The 11,345-nt window shown below is 64.4% G+C and overlaps 1 protein-coding gene across 1 annotated transcript in view; it reads left to right on the top strand.

Annotated features, from left to right (window-relative positions):
• The window catches only part of wdr13 (WD repeat domain 13), a gene marked incomplete at its 3' end in the record, with an annotated part of 11,104 nt that extends 267 nt beyond the window's left edge, over positions 1 to 10,837 (top strand). Inside the window, exons 2-5 of the mRNA XM_078208859.1 lie at positions 1,440 to 1,747; positions 3,297 to 3,477; positions 8,635 to 8,776; positions 10,719 to 10,837. Of these exons, the coding sequence (XP_078064985.1) occupies positions 1,440 to 1,747; positions 3,297 to 3,477; positions 8,635 to 8,776; positions 10,719 to 10,837 (750 nt within the window). The remainder of the gene's footprint in view (positions 1 to 1,439; positions 1,748 to 3,296; positions 3,478 to 8,634; positions 8,777 to 10,718) is intronic.
• Between the last annotated feature and the right edge of the window lie 508 nt (positions 10,838 to 11,345).

The following is an 11,345-nucleotide window of genomic DNA, read 5'->3' as shown; positions in this document are numbered from 1 at the left end:
CCTCCGTGTCAGTGCTGAGGGAGCGCCGCACTGTGGGAGGGTCAGTGCTGAGGGAGCGCCGCACTGTGGGAGGGTCAGTGCTGAGGGAGTGCCGCACTGTGGGAGGGTCAGTGCTGAGGGAGCGCCGCACTGTGGGTGGGTCAGTGTTGAGGGAGCGCCGCATTGTGGGAGGGTCAGTGTTGAGGGAGTGCCGCACTGTGGGAGGGTCAGTGCTGAGGGAGCGCCGCACTGTGGGAGGGTCAGTGCTGAGGGAGCGCCGCACTGTGGGAGGGTCAGTGCTGAGGGAGCGCCGCACTGTGGGAGGGTCAGTGCTGAGGGAGCACCGCACTTTGGGAAGGTCAGTGCTGAGGGAGCGCCGCACTGTTGGAGAGTCAGTGCTAGTGAGATGCGGTGGAACTTCTCAGCGGTTTTCTGAATTAGAGGGTGATGTGGTTAACCTTTATTCGAAATGCAGCGAGTTGTGATCTGGAAGGCGCTGCCTGAGAGGGCCGTGTGAGGGATTCAGCCTCAGGAAGGGGGGAGTTGGGGAAATACTGGAAGGGAGAAAGTTTGCTGGTCTATGGGGGGAAGAGTGGGGTGGAAGTGGGCATTGGGGGGGGGTAGAGTGTGGGACCAAGGAGGGGGCGATGGACGAGTGATATTATCGCCAGACTATTAATCCAGAAACTCAGCGAATGTTCCGGGGACCCGGGTTCGAACCCCACCACAGCAGATGGTGGAATCTGAATTCAATAAAAAATATCTGGAATTAAGAATTTCCTGATGACCCATTGTCGGAAAAACCCATCTGGTTCCTTTAGGGAAGGAAATCTGCCGTCCTTACCCGGTCTGGCCTACATGTGACTCCAGAGCCACAACAATGGGGTTGACTCTCAACTGCCTCCAAGGGGCAACTAGGGATGGGCAATAAATGCTGGCCCGGCCAGTGACGCCCGTGTCCCCGGAATGAATAGAAAGAAATGGGAAAGTTCTTTTGAACCACCTTCCCTGTCTAAATTAGCTTTTTTTATTCATTCCTGGGACACGGGTGTCGCTGGCCGGGCCCAGCAGTTATTGCCCATTCCTAGTTGCCCTTGGAGGCAGTTGAGAATCAACCACATTGCTGTGGCTCTGGAGTCACATGTAGGCCAGACCGGGTAAGGACGGCAGATTTCCTTCCTAAAGGAACCAGATGGGTTTATCCGACAACGGGTCATCAGTAGATTCCTAATTCCAGATATTTTTTTTTAAAATTCAAATCTCACCCATCTGCCGTGGCGGGATTCGAACCCGGGTCCCCAGAACATTCGCTGAGTTTCTGGATTAATACTCCAGCGATAATGCCACTCGGCCAATGTCTTGCCGTTCTTTGTGGCACTCCTGACCTTTGGTTGGTGCTGTCCCCCCGCTGACACCAGGTGCTGAAATGAATCCTGTTTCTCTGCCCCCTCCCCGTGCAGTGCCCAAGGTGCAGTTCGCCAACGATGACAAGAACCGGCTGGCCTGCTGTTCGCTGGACGGCACCGTCTCCATCTTCCAGCTGGTACCCACTCCTCCAGCGGTGCTGCGGGTGCTGCGGGGGCACAGCCGGGGCGTCACCGACTTCGCCTGGTCCCTCTCCAACGACGTAATCGTCACCACCTCACTGGACGCCACCATGAGGATCTGGGCTACGGAGGACGGCAAATGTATCCGCGAGATTCCCGACCCCGACTGCTCCGAGCTCCTCTGCTGCACATTCCAGCCCATGAACAACAACCTGACCGTGGTGAGTGCCGGCGGGGGAGGGGTGGGGGGGTCGGGCGGAGGTGCTGAGGGAGCGCCGCACTGTGGGAGGGTCAGTGCTGAGGGAGCGCCCGCACTGTGGGAGGGTCGGTGCTGAGGGAGCGCCGCACTGTGGGAGGGTCAGTGCTGAGGGAGCGCCGCACTGTGGGAGGGTCAATGCTGAGGGAGCGTCGCACTGTGGGAGGGTCAGTGCTGAGGGAGTGCCGCACTGTGGGAGGGTCAGTGCTGAGGGAGCGCCGCACTGTGGGAGGGTCAGTGCTGAGGGGGCGCCGCACTGTGGGAGGGTCAGTGCAGAGGGAGCGCCGCACTGTGGGAGGGTCAGTGCTGAGGGAGCGTCGCACTGTGGGAGGGTCAGTGCTGAGGGAGCGCCGCACTGTGGGAGGGTCAGTGCTGAGGGAGAGCCACACTGTGGGAGGGTCAGTGCTGAGGGAGCGCCGCACTGTGGGAGGGTCAGTGCTGAGGGAGCGCCGCACTGTGGGAGGGTCAGTGCTGAGGGAGCGCCGCACTGTGGGAGGGTCAGTGCTGAGGGAGCGCCGCACTGTGGGAGGGTCAGTGCTGAGGGAGCGCCGCACTGTGGGAGGGTCAGTGCTGAGGGAGCGCCACACTGTAGGAGGGTCAGTGCTGAGGGAGCGCCGCACTGTGGGAGGGTCAGTGCTGAGGGAGCGCCGCACTGTGGGAGGGTCAATGCTGAGGGAGCGTCGCACTGTGGGAGGGTCAGTGCTGAGGGAGTGCCGCACTGTGGGAGGGTCAGTGCTGAGGGAGCGCCGCACTGTGGGAGGGTCAGTGCTGAGGGAGCGCCGCACTGTGGGAGGGTCAGTGCTGAGGGAGTGGCAGGCGCTGTGGGAGGGTCAGTGCTGAGGGAGTGGCAGGCGCTGTGGGAGGGTCAGTGCTGAGGGAGTGGCAGGTGCTGTGGGAGGGTCAGTGCTGAGGGAGCGCCGCACTGTGGGAGGGTCAGTGCCGAGGGAGCGCCGCACTGTGGGAGGGTCAGTGCCGAGGGAGCGCCGCACTGTGGGAGGGTCAGTGCTGAGGGAGTGGCAGGCACTGTGGGAGGGTCAGTGCTGAGGGAGCGCCGCACTGTGGGAGGGTCAGTGCTGAGGGAGCGCCGCACTGTGGGAGGGACAGTGCTGAGGGAGTGGCAGGCGCTGTGGGAGGGTCAGTGCTGAGGGAGTGGCAGGCGCTGTAGGAGGGTCAGTGCTGAGGGAGTGGCAGGCGCTGTGGGAGGGTCAGTGCTGAGGGAGTGGCAGGCGCTGTGGGAGGGTCAGTGCTGAGGGAGTGGCAGGCGCTGTGGGAGGGTCAGTGCTGAGGGAGTGGCAGGCGCTGTGGGAGGGTCAGTGCTGAGGGAGTGGCAGGCGCTGTGGGAGGGTCAGTGCTGAGGGAGTGGCAGGCGCTGTGGGAGGGTCAGTGCTGAGGGAGTGGCAGGCGCTGTGGGAGGGTCAGTGCTGAGGGAGTGGCAGGCGCTGTGGGAGGGTCAGTGCTGAGGGAGTGGCAGGCACTGTACAGGAAGCTGGTGACGTCTCTCTGGTCTGTCTCAGGTTGGGAACAACAAACAGAATGTTCATGTTGTGAACATTTCCACCGGGAAGAAGGTGAAGGGAGGGTCCAGTAAGCTGACTGGCCGCGTGCTCTCGCTGTCCTTCGACTCCCCGGGGAGAATCCTCTGGGCCGGCGATGATCGTGGCAGCATCTTCTCCTTCCTCTTCGACATGGCCACGGGTACGTACCGGGATCCTGCTCTGCAGCTCAGAGTGCGTTCCTCCCCCTCATTCCCACCGCCCCCCCTCCCCCACCCCAACCCCAGTGTCGCAGGGTCACCAACCTGCACCCCGACCTCGCCACCACCCCACCAACCCTCACTTCCTGGCTCTGCCCCTGCTTCCTTCCTGTGACCCCAACCCTTCCTCCCTTTGCCCCCCTTCCCTCTCACCCTGTTCCCTCCCTCCCTCTCACCCTGTTCCCTCCCTCCCTCTCACCCTGTTCCCTCCCTCCCTCGGCCCCGTCCCCCCCTCCCTCGGCCCCGTCCCCCCCTCCCTCGGCCCCGTCCCCCCCTCCCTCGGCCCCGTCCCCCCCTCCCTCGGCCCCGTCCCCCCCTCCCTCGGCCCCGTCCCCCCCTCCCTCGGCCCCGTCCCCCCCTCCCTCGGCCCCGTCCCCCCCTCCCTCGGCCCCGTCCCCCCCTCCCTCGGCCCCGTCCCCCCCTCCCTCGGCCCCGTCCCCCCCTCCCTCGGCCCCGTCCCCCCCTCCCTCGGCCCCGTCCCCCCCTCCCTCGGCCCCGTCCCCCCCTCCCTCGGCCCCGTCCCCCCCTCCCTCGGCCCCGTCCCCCCCTCCCTCGGCCCCGTCCCCCCCTCCCTCGGCCCCGTCCCCCCCTCCCTCGGCCCCGTCCCCCCCTCCCTCGGCCCCGTCCCCCCCTCCCTCGGCCCCGTCCCCCCCTCCCTCGGCCCCGTCCCCCCCTCCCTCGGCCCCGTCCCCCCCTCCCTCGGCCCCGTCCCCCCCTCCCTCGGCCCCGTCCCCCCCTCCCTCGGCCCCGTCCCCCCCTCCCTCGGCCCCGTCCCCCCCTCCCTCGGCCCCGTCCCCCCCTCCCTCGGCCCCGTCCCCCCCTCCCTCGGCCCCGTCCCCCCCTCCCTCGGCCCCGTCCCCCCCTCCCTCGGCCCCGTCCCCCCCTCCCTCGGCCCCGTCCCCCCCTCCCTCGGCCCCGTCCCCCCTCCCTCGGCCCCGTCCCCCCCTCCCTCGGCCCCGTCCCCCCCTCCCTCGGCCCCGTCCCCCCCTCCCTCGGCCCCGTCCCCCCCTCCCTCGGCCCCGTCCCCCCCTCCCTCGGCCCCGTCCCCCCCTCCCTCGGCCCCGTCCCCCCCTCCCTCGGCCCCGTCCCCCCCTCCCTCGGCCCCTTCCCTCCGCCCCGTCCCTCCTTCCCTCCGCCCCGTCCCTCCTTCCCTCCGCCCCGTCCCTCCTTCCCTCCGCCCCGTCCCTCCTTCCCTCCGCCCCGTCCCTCCTTCCCTCCGCCCCGTCCCTCCTTCCCTCCGCCCCGTCCCTCCTTCCCTCCGCCCCGTCCCTCCTTCCCTCCGCCCCGTCCCTCCTTCCCTCCGCCCCGTCCCTCCTTCCCTCCGCCCCGTCCCTCCTTCCCTCCGCCCCGTCCCTCCTTCCCTCCGCCCCGTCCCTCCTTCCCTCCGCCCCGTCCCTCCTTCCCTCCGCCCCGTCCCTCCTTCCCTCCGCCCCGTCCCTCCTTCCCTCCGCCCCGTCCCTCCTTCCCTCCGCCCCGTCCCTCCTTCCCTCCGCCCCGTCCCACCTTCCCTCCGCCCCGTCCCTCCTTCCCTCCGCCCCGTCCCTCCTTCCCTCCGCCCCGTCCCTCCTTCCCTCCGCCCCGTCCCTCCTTCCCTCCGCCCCGTCCCTCCTTCCCTCCGCCCCGTCCCTCCTTCCCTCCGCCCCGTCCCTCCTTCCCTCCGCCCCGTCCCTCCTTCCCTCCGCCCCGTCCCTCCTTCCCTCCGCCCCGTCCCTCCTTCCCTCCGCCCCGTCCCTCCTTCCCTCCGCCCCGTCCCTCCTTCCCTCCGCCCCGTCCCTCCTTCCCTCCGCCCCGTCCCTCCTTCCCTCCGCCCCGTCCCTCCTTCCCTCCGCCCCGTCCCTCCTTCCCTCCGCCCCGTCCACTCCCTCCCTCCCGCCCTCCGCCCCCTTCCCTCCCGCCCTCCGCCCCCTTCCCTCCCGCCCTCCGCCCCCTTCCCTCCCGCCCTCCGCCCCCTTCCCTCCCGCCCTCCGCCCCCTTCCCTCCCGCCCTCCGCCCCCTTCCCTCCCGCCCTCCGCCCCCTTCCCTCCCGCCCTCCGCCCCCTTCCCTCCGCCCCGTCCCTCCTTCCCTCCGCCCCGTCCCTCCTTCCCTCCGCCCCGTCCCTCCTTCCCTCCGCCCCGTCCCTCCTTCCCTCCGCCCCGCTCCCTCCCGCCCTCCGCCCCCTTCCCTCCCGCCCTCCGCCCCCTTCCCTCCCGCCCTCCGCCCCCTTCCCTCCCGCCCTCCGCCCCCTTCCCTCCCGCCCTCCGCCCCCTTCCCTCCCGCCCTCCGCCCCCTTCCCTCCCGCCCTCCGCCCCCTTCCCTCCCGCCCTCCGCCCCCTTCCCTCCCGCCCTCCGCCCCCTTCCCTCCCGCCCTCCGCCCCCTTCCCTCCCGCCCTCCGCCCCCTTCCCTCCCGCCCTCCGCCCCCTTCCCTCCCGCCCTCCGCCCCCTTCCCTCCCGCCCTCCGCCCCCTTCCCTCCCGCCCTCCGCCCCCTTCCCTCCCGCCCTCCGCCCCCTTCCCTCCCGCCCTCCGCCCCCTTCCCTCCCGCCCTCCGCCCCCTTCCCTCCCGCCCTCCGCCCCCTTCCCTCCCGCCCTCCGCCCCCTTCCCTCCCGCCCTCCGCCCCCTTCCCTCCCGCCCTCCGCCCCCTTCCCTCCCGCCCTCCGCCCCCTTCCCTCCCGCCCTCCGCCCCCTTCCCTCCCGCCCTCCGCCCCCTTCCCTCCCGCCCTCCGCCCCCTTCCCTCCCGCCCTCCGCCCCCTTCCCTCCCGCCCTCCGCCCCCTTCCCTCCCGCCCTCCGCCCCCTTCCCTCCCGCCCTCCGCCCCTCTGTCCACCATCTGTTTGTCTCTGTCAACCCGGACAGGTGTGTGGTGATGCACTTGCGCAGGACAATGAAAGGTGGTGCTATTTCTGTTCTGAGAGATTTAAAAAGCAAGTACACCGAGTGCCCAGACTGAAACATTTATATCGAAAGGCCAAGCAGCAGGGTTACCAAGGCAACAGGCTTTTGAATTCAGCCAGTCAATTTGAATCAGGCAATTCGAAACCAAAAACCTATAACATTTAAATCTGATGGCTTTGACAACCTTGACCAATCCTATTGTGGGAAATATTGATATGTCATCAAGGGTATAAGAGCAGGAGGCCGTGGGGCAAAAGAGGGAAGAGCAACTGCCACCTGCCAGAGTTAACATCTCGGGAGCGAATCGCTGGCTCGCATAACTTCACTGTGTCTTAGAGAAAGATAGCAAAGACGAAGGAAGTTCCAGACAGAAGAATCAAAGAAGGCCCAGAATGTTCCGGAAGAGACAAAACCTGGTTGTAATTTAGAGAGTGACCAAATTCTATTTTGTTATTGAGTGGAAATTTATTACTTGAACAGCATTCCATTAGAATCCTGTTTTATTTGGGAATAGTTAATAGATGGGATTTATTTGGGTTGTTAATAGTTTAGTGAATTTGCTGACTGTTAGTTCGAGAATCGTGTTGATTCTGGAGAGAGTGTCGAGGGTTATTCGCGGTGAGGTCACAGTTTGAGTACTGCACAGTTCTGGGATGCATGTCCTCAGAGGCATGTGATTGCACTGGAGGGGGTGCAGAGGGGATTCCCCGGGGTGCAGAGGGGATTCCCCGGGGTGCAGAGGGGATTCCCCGGGGTGCAGAGGGGATTCCCCGGGGTGCAGAGGGGATTCCCCGGGGTGCAGAGGGGATTCCCCGGGGTGCAGAGGGGATTCCCCGGGGTGCAGAGGGGATTCCCCGGGGTGCAGAGGGGATTCCCCGGGGTGCAGAGGGGATTCCCCGGGGTGCAGAGGGGATTCCCCGGGGTGCAGAGGGGATTCCCCGGGGTGCAGAGGGGATTCCCCGGGGTGCAGAGGGGATTCCCCGGGGTGCAGAGGGGATTCCCCGGGGTGCAGAGGGGATTCCCCGGGGTGCAGAGGGGATTCCCCGGGGTGCAGAGGGGATTCCCCGGGGTGCAGAGGGGATTCCCCGGGGTGCAGAGGGGATTCCCCGGGGTGCAGAGGGGATTCCCCGGGGTGCAGAGGGGATTCCCCGGGGTGCAGAGGGGATTCCCCGGGGTGCAGAGGGGATTCCCCGGGGTGCAGAGGGGATTCCCCGGGGTGCAGAGGGGATTCCCCGGGGTGCAGAGGGGATTCCCCGGGGTGCAGAGGGGATTCCCCGGGGTGCAGAGGGGATTCCCCGGGGTGCAGAGGGGATTCCCCGGGGTGCAGAGGGGATTCCCCGGGGTGCAGAGGGGATTCCCCGGGGTGCAGAGGGGATTCCCCGGGGTGCAGAGGGGATTCCCCGGGGTGCAGAGGGGATTCCCCGGGGTGCAGAGGGGATTCCCCGGGGTGCAGAGGGGATTCCCCGGGGTGCAGAGGGGATTCCCCGGGGTGCAGAGGGGATTCCCCGGGGTGCAGAGGGGATTCCCCGGGGTGCAGAGGGGATTCCCCGGGGTGCAGAGGGGATTCCCCGGGGTGCAGAGGGGATTCCCCGGGGTGCAGAGGGGATTCCCCGGGGTGCAGAGGGGATTCCCCGGGGTGCAGAGGGGATTCCCCGGGGTGCAGAGGGGATTCCCCGGGGTGCAGAGGGGATTCCCCGGGGTGCAGAGGGGATTCCCCGGGGTGCAGAGGGGATTCCCCGGGGTGCAGAGGGGATTCCCCGGGGTGCAGAGGGGATTCCCCGGGGTGCAGAGGGGATTCCCCGGGGTGCAGAGGGGATTCCCCGGGGTGCAGAGGGGATTCCCCGGGGTGCAGAGGGGATTCCCCGGGGTGCAGAGGGGATTCCCCGGGGTGCAGAGGGGATTCCCCAGGACGCTGCCTGGGATGGAGCATTTCAGCTTATGGAGAGAGGCTGCGGTTGTTTCCCTTGTAGCAGAGAAGGCTGAGGGGGGATCTGATCGAGGTGTATGAAGTTATGAAGGACATTGATAGGAAGAACCTTCTCCCCTTCGCACAGGGGCCAATAACTAGAGGGCAGAGATTTAAGGGAAGGAGCAGGAGATTCAGAGGGGAAATCAGTTTCACCCAGGGGGTAGTGGGAGTCTGGAACTTGGTGGGCTGAAGGACCTCTTCCTGTGCTGTGTACCTCTGCGCCTCTCTCTTTAATCAGGCTGCTGTGTCTGTTCCCAGGTAAACTGACCAAAGCAAAGCGCCTGGTGGTTAGTGAGGGCAGCTCAATAACCAGTATCTCAGCACGGTCCTGGATCAGCCGTGAGGCTCGGGACCCCTCCCTGCTGGTTAACGCCTGTGTCAACAAACTGCTGCTCTACAGGTAGGCAAGCAGCTTGGATCTCACTGTGAAAAGAGCTCTGTGTGTGTGTGCGCGTGCCTGTGTCTGTCTGTGTGTGTGTGCGCGTGCCTGTGCACGTGCCTGTGTCTGTCTGTGTGTGTGTGCGCGTGCCTGTGCACGTGCCTGTGCGCGTGTCTGTGTCTGTCTGTGTGTGTGTGTGCCTGTGTGTGTGCGCATGCCTGTGTGTGTGTGTGCGTGTGTGCGTGCATGTGTGTGTCTGTCTGCGTGTGTGCCTGTGTGTGTGTCTGCATGTGTGTGCACGTGCCTGCGTGTGTGCCTGCATGCCTGTGTATGTCTATGTGTGCATGCATGCCTGTGTGGGTATGTCCGTGTGCGTGTGTGTATGTCCGTGTGCGTGTGTGTATGTCCGTGTGTGTATGTCCGTGTGTGTGTGTATGTCCGTGTGTGTGTGTATGTCCGTGTGTGTGTGTATGTCCGTGTGTGTGTGTGTGTGTATGTCCGTGTGTGTGTGTGTGTATGTCCGTGTGTGTGTGTGTGTATGTCCGTGTGTGTATGTCCGTGTGTGTGTGTGTATGTCCGTGTGCGTGTGTGTATGTCCGTGTGCGTGTGTGTATGTCCGTGTGCGTGTGTGTATGTCCGTGTGCGTGTGTGTATGTCCGTGTGCGTGTGAGTATGTCCATGTGCGTGTGTGTATGTCCATGTGCGTGTGTGTATGTCCGTGCGTGTGTGTATGTCCGTGCGTGTGTGTATGTCCGTGCGTGTGTGTATGTCCGTGCGTGTGTGTATGTCCATGTGCGTGTGTGTATGTCCATGTGCGTGTGTGTATGTCCATGTGCGTGTGTGTATGTCCATGTGCGTGTGTGTGTGTCCATGTGCGTGTGTGTATGTCCATGTGCGTGTGTGTATGTCCATGTGCATGTGTGTATGTCCGTGCGTGTGTGTATGTCCGTGCGTGTGTGCATGTCCGTGCGTGTGTGTATGTCCGTGCGTGTGTGTATGTCCGTGCGTGTGTGTATGTCCGTGTGCGTGTGTGTATGTCCATGTGCGTGTGTGTGTGTCCGTGCGTGTGTGTGTGTGTGTCCGTGCGTGTGTGTGTGTCCGTGCGTGTGTGTGTGTCCGTGCGTGTGTGTGTGTCCGTGCGTGTGTGTGTGTCCGTGCGTGTGTGTGTGTCCGTGCGTGTGTGTGTGTCCGTGCGTGTGTGTGTGTCCGTGCGTGTGTGTGTGTCCGTGCGTGTGTGTGTGTCCGTGCGTGTGTGTGTCCGTGCGTGTGTGTGTGTCCGTGCGTGTGTGTGTGTCCGTGCGTGTGTGTGTGTCCGTGCGTGTGTGTGTGTCCGTGCGTGTGTGTGTGTCCGTGCGTGTGTGTGTGTCCGTGCGTGTGTGTGTGTCCGTGCGTGTGTGTGTGTCCGTGCGTGTGTGTGTGTCCGTGCGTGTGTGTGTGTCCGTGCGTGTGTGTGTGTCCGTGCGTGTGTGTGTGTCCGTGCGTGTGTGTGTGTCCGTGCGTGTGTGTGTGTCCGTGCGTGTGTGTGTGTCCGTGCGTGTGTGTGTGTCCGTGCGTGTGTGTCCGTGCGTGCGTGTGTGTCCGTGCGTGCGTGTGTGTCCGTGCGTGTGTGTGTATGTCCGTGCGTGTGTGTGTGTATGTCCGTGCGTGTATGTCCGTGTGTGTGTGTGTATGTCCGTGTGTGTGTGTATGTCCGTGTGTGTGTGTATGTCTGTGTGTGTGTGTATGTCTGTGCGTGTGTGTATGTCCGTGTGTGTGTGTGTATGTCCGTGTGTGTGTGTATGTCCGTGTGTGTGTGTATGTCCGTGTGTGCGTGCCTGCGTGTGTGTGCGTGCCTGCGTGTGTGTGCGTGTCTGTGTGTGTGCGTGCCTGTGTGCGTGCTATGGGGACAGTGAGGGGGTGAAGCAGGGTTGAAGTCTGTGTCAGTGTGCTGGGTGTTCTCAGTGTAAGGTTGCTGTGTTAACAGGGTTGTAGACAACGAGGGAACACTGCAGCTGAAGAGAACATTTGAGATTGAGCAGAACTCCAATCCCGTGCACAGTATCTTCTGTCCCCTGATGTCGTTCCGCCAAGGAGCCTGTGTCGGTGAGAACCCTCCTCACTTAACTATTGTCTTGCATAGTCAGAGATTCACAGAACGGCGACATGTCTTTAAACTTTACTCTGTATCTAACCCCGTGCTGTGCCTGTCCTGGGAGTGTTTGATGGGGGACAGTGTAGAGGGAGCTTTACTCTGTATCTAACCCCGTGCTGTACCTGTCCTGGGAGTGTTTGATGGGGACAGTGTAGAGGGAGCTTTACTCTGTATCTAACCCCGTGCTGTACCTGTCCCGGGAGTGTTTGATGGGGACAGTGTACAGGGAGCTTTACTCTGTATCTAACCCCGTGCTGTACCTGTCCTGGGAGTGTTTGATGGGGACAGTGTAGAGGGAGCTTTACTCTGTATCTAACCCCGTGCTGTACCTGTCCTGGGAGTGTTTGATGGGGGACAGTGTAGAGGGAGCTTTACCCTGTATCTAACCCCGTGCTGTACCTGTCCTGGGAGTGTTTGATGGGGACAGTGTAGAGGGAGCTTTACTCTGTATCTAACCCC

This window comes from Mustelus asterias, unplaced genomic scaffold, assembly GCF_964213995.1.
Source record: "Mustelus asterias unplaced genomic scaffold, sMusAst1.hap1.1 HAP1_SCAFFOLD_4661, whole genome shotgun sequence".
In the NCBI taxonomy this organism is placed as follows: Eukaryota; Metazoa; Chordata; class Chondrichthyes; order Carcharhiniformes; family Triakidae; genus Mustelus; species Mustelus asterias.
Note: the sequence above shows the minus strand (reverse complement) of the source record. Positions and strands in the feature narration are given on the sequence as shown.